The sequence below is a fragment of the Onychomys torridus genome, chromosome 1, assembly GCF_903995425.1.
Source record: "Onychomys torridus chromosome 1, mOncTor1.1, whole genome shotgun sequence".
Lineage (NCBI taxonomy): Eukaryota > Metazoa > Chordata > Mammalia > Rodentia > Cricetidae > Onychomys > Onychomys torridus.
This window is the reverse complement of record NC_050443.1, coordinates 101,123,477-101,130,900: the sequence shown is the minus strand read 5'-3', so window position 1 is coordinate 101,130,900 and position 7,424 is coordinate 101,123,477. Positions and strand designations below refer to the sequence as shown.

Here is a 7,424-nt window from a genome sequence, read left to right as displayed (position 1 = left end):
CCCATTGCTTCTCCACCTAGCCTCCTCCTATGACTCCACCCCAGAGCTCAGAACAGAAGGCTTCCCGCCCTCCCAGCTCTCCTCCTCTTCCCTCCCTCCCTGCTTGACTGCTGCCTTGGTTTATTTCCTGTTGCCATCACAAAATATCTGAAGCCGTGTAACTGATAAAAAAGAAATATAGAAGTTTATTTAGCTCACGGTTCTGGAGGCTGAGAATTCCAAGAACATGGTGCTGACTTGAATTCGGCATCTGGCAAGGGTCTTCTTGCTGTGTCATAACTCAGTGGAGTCAGAGTGAGCTTTCTGGAGAGAGCTTGCACTTACAACATAACTGCCCTCCATAGCCCATTAATCCATTAGTCCAATGGATGGGTCGGGTTTTTTTTCACCCTCCAAAGGCGCTTTCTCCAAGTACCATTAACATATGAGAATGAGGATCAAGTTTCTAACATGTGAATTGCAAGGAATAGGAAGTCAGAGGACAGAGGGCCAGGGCACCCCAGCAGATGCCCACAGTTTACGCCCAGTGCATTAAGAGTGGTCTCTAACCAGAACAGTGGTGCAACCTGTAACCTCAGCACTCAAGAAGCTGCAGCCAGAGGACTGTGTTTGAGTTAGCCTTGGCTACACAGTAAGAACCTGTCTCAAAAGCACAAAAAGGAAGACGAACAAACAAAACTCCCTGACCTTATCCCTTTAATTTCCTGTCTCCTGTCTCCAGGGTGGAGGTCCTTTCTGGAATGTGCAGGTTACTTTGTGAGTGGGTGCCTCTTAGACCTTCCTGGCTGTAACTCCTTCCAGTCACTCACACAAGGAGCTGTGTTGGGGCCAGGAAAGTTGCCAGGAAACCAGAAGCCAAATAGAGAAGAAGAAAGGACTGGAGGCCCTGAGGGTGCGAACAGGTGGCCCAGCAGCAGTCAGCGGTCCACTGTAGGAGTAGATCACACAGGACCTCCATGCCATGGTAAGACCGGGCTCGTCTGGAAGTTGGCATCTGGGAGTCCCACTGCGAGTTATTCTCATTGCATTTGGAGCTGATGGATGGTGTATTGGCCCCAGCAGGGATGCACTGGGTTTGAGAGAGCATGGCACTGAGGATGCGGACAGCTGGTCATGGCTGGACCGCTGCTGCAGTCTTGGAGGCTGCCTGATGCATACCAAGTTTAGCAGCATTTATTGTTGCTGGGGAAAGGGGCTCACACCTCTCTCCATTAACAGAGTGGCCAAATGTCCCAGGATGGATGGGGACAAAATTACTCTAGTTGAGAGGAACATTGCACTGGCGACCCAGGAAGGCTTCCCTAGGGTAGCACCTGGGCCTATGGTGGGTCAGGAGGCAACCAGCTGTGCATTTGGGAGAGCAAATGTCCCGAGGCAGGAGGGACAGGTTGCCGCAGATGCCAGAAAACAACCTTGGGAGTCCTGGCTTTCAAGCTGGGGTGAGGGACTGGTTCTCCCCAGTTGCTGAAGAAAGTCATTGGGGGGGTTGTAATCGTGGTAGTGATGGGATTGCACTCAGACGCCATCTTGACTATGGTGCTGGCAAGCCTCTGTATCTGACTGAATCTGTGTTCTTAGCTCTGGCAACTTACTGTACAACAGTTGTTTATAAAAATGCAAGAAGCTAGCTGGGCGGCGGTGGCACATGACTTTAATCCTAGCACTCGGGAGGCAGAGCCAGGCGGATCTGAGTTCCAGACTAGCCTGGTCTACAGAGCGAGATCCAGGACAGTCACCAAAATTAAACAGAGAAATCCTGTCTTGAAAAACCAAAACAGGGCTGGAGAGATGGCTCAGAGGTTAAGAGCACTGACTGTTCTTCCAGAGGTCCTGAGTTCAATTCCCAGCAACCACATGGTGGCTCACAACCAGTTGTAATGAGATCTGGTGCCCTCTTCTGGCCTGCAGGGACACATGCAGGCAGAATACTGTATACGTAATAAACAAATCTTTTTTTAAAAAAAAAGAAAGAAAAGAAAAACCAAAACCAAAGCAAAAAAAAAACCAGAATAAATAAATAAATAAATAAATAAATAAATAAATAAATAAATAAATAAATAAATGGACATGCCAGTACTATGGGAAATAAGGCTGGGCCTGGGGATACACCTTGCAGACAAAAAGTTGGAACCTAGGTGATGCTCGTAGAACTAATAAAGCTTTGAAACCCTGTGCCCTGTGAAATGAGACATGGGGCCAGCACACACACAAGCACTCCTCACAGGCAGGCAGGACTGAGAAGCATGGCTCCTGCCCAAGAGCCCTGGCCCAGTTCTTCTCCAGCCAGCTTCCTTTCATTGACCCTGCTGGCTCTCCAGGCTCCCCTTGCTCTCAGATGCTCTTTGGCCATGTGTGGCTGCTGCATCATGCCATCTAGGCACCTGCTCGGAGGCCAACCCTTAAAAGGGAGTATATGTTTGGTGGTGGTGGTGTTTTCTTTCTTCTCTTTTATGTCAGGTGTCATCAGCTTTCCTTTTCAAAGAAGTTTTGTTTTTTTTTTTTAAACAACCAAATTCATTAAAACCTAGGCAACTGGGACTGGAGCCATGACTCAACAGTTAACAACAGCAGTGGATATTCTTGCAGAGGACCTGGGGTCAACCCCTAGCACCCACACAGTGTCTCACAACCATGCTTAACTCCAGTTCCAGGGGACCCAACAACTCTCTTTGAGCCTCCACAGGCACCAGACCTGTCTGCATATGGCGAACAAATACACACACAGGCAAAACACCCATACACAAAATACTAAGTTTACAAACTCAAACCAAACCAAAAACCCAGATGACTTTGGGGAACCACCCAGAGGCCCACATACTGCACGCATGGCTACAGGCTGCTCCATCCAGGGCCATCTGGAGGGGTTTGGAAGGAAAGTTCTCCTTTACAACCCTGAGCGCACCTTCACATAGCCTTCCTACCTGTGGACCAGCGCTACTAGCCAGAACAAGGTATCGCGGGCTCAGGCAGGGCTGTAAACTCAAGGCTGTCAGCCCGAGTCAGCCGCCCAGCAACCTTGCATGTCAGGGTTGTTTTGTTTTGTTTTTTTCTTTCTTTTAAAAGGTCTATGTAGCCCTGGCCATCCTGGAACTTTCTATGTAGACCAGACTGCCCTAACTCACAGAAATCTACCCGTCTCTGCCTCCCAGATGGGGCTAAAGGTGTGCGCCACCATGCCCAGGTACAGTCAACCTTTTTTTTTCAGACAGGGTTTCTCTGTGTAGCTTTGCGCCTTTCCTGGAACTCACTTTGGAGACCAGGCTGGCCTTGAACTCACAGAGATCCGCCTGCCTCTGCCTCCCAAGTGCTGAGATTAAAGGCGTGCGCCACCGCCACCACCACCCGGCTCAGTCAACCTCTTAAAGTCAGGCACGTGGGTCCCAACAGTACCCCACTCCAGTGTCTTCAGGGGCTTTTTGAAAGAATGCAGTGTAACTGCCTACTCAAAGCAGGATTTTCAGATGAAAACAGCAGAATCTAACTAACATCTGTATGCAGCTGAACTCAAAATTTAAGCTTAACCATGGCTGGGGTGGGTAAAGTGCATGCTGTGCACCCACAAGGACTTGAGGCCAGTTGCCTAGGGCCCATGTCATGTAAGAGACATGTCTTGTGAGGATAGAGTGATGGAGGAACACATGTGCAGAGGTGCTGGGGGACAATCCGAGAAACACCGCTCTCTAGAGCAGTTCTGAGGCTGAGCAGCTGCACTCAGGAGTGAGAGCATGTATATACAGTGCCTTACATGGACAGAATCCCTCATACACAGCAACTCTCCCTCCCACTGACCCTCCTCCTAGATGCTACCCAGAGTCCCATTGGGACCAAAACTCTAGTCATGGTAGGTCCTCTCTGGTTTGTTTGGGTTCTAGTTCTAAGAAGCTAGAACCTTAATGTCCCAAATCTAGAAATTAGCAAGAACACTGTGGAACTTTGCTGAGCATCAGCAGCTGTATGTCACCAGCCTTGCTCAGCACCAGCTCCACTAGTTATCAGAGGCACAAACTTATCTTCATATCACTTGCTTACCGACCCGCCAGGGTCTCATTCTGCTTCTGTTGCCTTCCAGTGTCAACAATCGCTGTGACACATGACAAGGAAGGTTACAGGCGAGCTCAGTGGATGCTTGGGGGTCTGATCTGGTATCTGCTCAACGAGCAGCAATGAATTTTGGTTCTGCAGCATGCAGAGGGGGGAGGGGACTGCTTTGCTGGGGACAAATAAGCAAGGGGAAGTGGCCTTGTGTGAGGAAGATCTGTCATGTTGGGAGGAGGCTGCATGGCAGGTGTGGGCGGGTGGAGCTGAGAGCACAGCCCTCTACCAGGCCTGAGCACCGTCTAAGTTTAAGCTGACTCCCAAAGGCCACAAGGAGCTTGAGGTCTGTCAGATTGGTTGTGGGCAGTGATGGCCAAGAATGAGGTACTGGTAACTGGGAGGGCTTCTGAATGGCTCAAGAATGACAAGGGAATAGAGCAGTTATTAAGAAAGAGGTAAATATCAAAACCACTGAATTCTTTTTAAATCAAACACTTTATTTCCACATAACAAGCGCAAAAAACTCCCAAACACTTTTAACAATACAATTAACGAAGTTATGAAGTCAGTTATATACTACTCAAAGCCCCAAAAGGTCACTCAGCTTAACGTTCCATATATCTCCACACATGGTTTTTCAAAGCTACCTTTGGTTTTTGGAAAAACCAGTATGGACGTCAATACACACCGAACGCATTGAACATTTGCTTAGGTTACGGTGTCCGCCTTAGCTTACAGCTGGCAAGCTGGAGCGTGATTTGAAGTCATACACTGGAATACAGACACAGTTCTGCCCTAGAGCTCCTGCAGTGAGGAGCAAGGGGCACGTCGGTGGCATCCCCACTGTGTGAGAGGTATGAGAGGTTAACACTAGGAGGCTGTCAGGCCACTAAGCTTCATGTTCCGAATGGTCCCGCTGAGGCTTGAGATGGGCACAGATGGTGGGGAAGGTGAAGCCACAGAAGAGCTTTGAGCAACAAGATCCCAAAGATGCTCGGGGGAGGAGGGAGCAAGCTACAGCTTCCACTGTTCTCACATTATCTCAGGGTGATTGTGGAGAAGTTCAGGTAAAATGTTCAAATATTTGCTTAGATTTTTAATCTGCTGCTCTATGAGAGAACCCTCATGTGCAGCAACTTTGTAACTTTCATTATAAAAAAGAGCCTACAAATAAATTCACAAAAAAGAGACAATTAATGTTGAGCAGCCAAAAAAGTCATGGTTTATTATCTGAAGATTTCATAATTCAAACACAAACAAACTGTACATTTACAATCACATCCTATTTGTAAACAGTTAAAAGCCACTGACCTCTTTTGCATCTTAGGACACAAACAGTTAGAATCAAGGCAATGAAATGATGGCATATTCTGTACTGTTAAAAGTTTACCCTTGTTTAGTCTCTCTTCTTTGACTAAGCAAGCATTATAATACCATTTGTGGGCAAAGAACAGGAGCTGGGGAAGAAAGAACTTTTAAAATGGTGTAACTCGTTAGTTTGCAACAACATTTAAAATTTTTTATACAACAAACAACTCTGTAAGCCCAATGTCTTGGTTACAGTATGCATAGTTACTGATCTCGGCTTTAAGGTACAACAGTTAAACATGAACACGGTCACGAGAGAGCAGAGACATGAGAGCCACTGACGGGGTTACAAAAAGTCACCTAGCGATTATCAGCAAACCATCATCACTCACTAATAAGGGACAGCATCTGAAAGCAGACGGCAACTCCAGCTCAAAGCGGTTTGTTTTCTTTTTTTTTTTCTTTTTCTTTTTCTTTTTTTGGCAGAGAAAATTCTTGAACAGAGCAATACGTAATATCAGTGCTAAAAGTTGGGGTTTTCTTTTTTCCTATAAGAAACTACAAGATTTTTGACGGGGAACTGGTTTCCTGAGAACCATGCTCTTTGATTTAGGACAGGGATAGAAAACAGAAGAACATGGCCAAATGCTGCTCTTTTTCCCAGAGATAGAAAGCGTCTTTTAAACCACCCTCCTCTTTTTTTTTTTTTTTTTTTTGTCTTTTAAATTTTTTTTAAATGATGGAAGAGTAAACATTTTTTTTTTCTCAAAAAACAAACAAAAAATCTGTAAACAAGAAGGTTCACCGTGGGAACCTTCAAAACAACATGGAAAGCCTGTTCAAAGTGCAGGGCCCGTCCTGGGCAGCAGGCGGGCTGCAGGTCACAGCGGTGGCCACAGTTTCTCAAACTGTAGAGCGAAAATTCTTTAGTTTTACAACATGAAAAACTGGTGCAATACTTTCATTAAGAATCCTACGTCAGTATCTTAACTTGATCTTCTAAACTCCACGATACCACAATAAGGTAGGCAACATGAGGCATAGTAGAGAGCGCTCGCCTTAAGAACATCCTTGAGTAAACATTTACACTGGAACAGCTGCCCCCCCATACTGCCACTTAGACGGAGAGAACATCACTCAGTGCAAAGGTAAAAGCTCATACATCAGCCCAAAAAACGGTTTTGCAAAAAAATACAAATAAAAATAAAAGGTGGGGATGGGGGTGGAAATGAAGGAAAGGAGGAATCCGAAGGCTAAACATGATGAATACACAAGTGAGCTCATTCCACACGGTTAGCTGTATGGCGCTATTTGGGAGTGTAAATAGATAGATACCCTTTCACATTATAATATTGGCCTGCATGATTCAAGTATTCAAACTGATATGTTCTGGGGAAAACAAAGTGGAAAATGTGCAGAAAAATAGCTGTTCCCACAGGTGGCCCTGGCTGCAGGCGGCGAGCCTGACTTAGTACTCCTTCCCTTCTTACCTTGAGGTCACAGTTTGCGTCTATACCTATGCGGTTACATGGACTCTCCACCCCCACCCAGGTGGTCAACAGAAAGAAAAGCATTAATGGGGGATGGGCTGCTAATTCCCCGGGGGTCGCTGCTGCTTGGGGGACCCCACAGGCTTGTGGAATAATGTGGGGTCCCCCAGAGGGAAGTGCCGTGAAGGTCTCCACAGTTAGTTCCCGACAGCCCAGCACCATTCCAGTGATTGAGATCGGTCCGGCTGGAGAATGAGTGGGAACAGTCGAGGGAGCCCAGCCGGCTCTGGCTGGACCCGAGAGACTGCCAGCCAGGAGAAGGGGTCAGAGACTGACTTTGTGCAAAGAAGCGACTGATCTCCTCTTCACTGGCAAACTCAGCGAGAATAGTAGTGTTCCCCAGCACACACCTAGAGGAGAGGGCACAACATGAGAAGGTTGTCTGGCTGCTGCATGGCTTCACAAGCTCAATTAGCAGTGGGGCCTGCTCTGAGAAAAAACCAAGGAGGCACAGAAGGAGCCTGGATTGCCCCATGCCCACAGTGAGCATCCTGGAAAGAGTCATGAGGTGTCTAAACCAGGTCTGTTTCC

General features: G+C 47.1%; 1 protein-coding gene across 8 annotated transcripts in view; it reads right to left on the bottom strand.

Annotated features, from left to right (window-relative positions):
* Positions 1-4,511: 4,511 nt before the first annotated feature.
* Positions 4,512-7,424, bottom strand: part of Tnrc6a (trinucleotide repeat containing adaptor 6A) — a 144,369-nt gene continuing 141,456 nt past the window's right edge. For 5 of the 8 annotated variants that reach the window (XM_036191382.1, XM_036191400.1, XM_036191385.1 and 2 more), the window contains one exon: positions 6,082-7,243. In XM_036191382.1, the coding sequence (XP_036047275.1) occupies positions 6,868-7,243 (376 nt within the window). In that variant the 3' untranslated portion in view covers positions 6,082-6,867. Of the gene's footprint in view, positions 7,244-7,424 lie in introns of all 8 variants that reach the window. The other 3 variants (XM_036191407.1, XM_036191422.1, XM_036191394.1) reach the window with 1 other exon arrangement.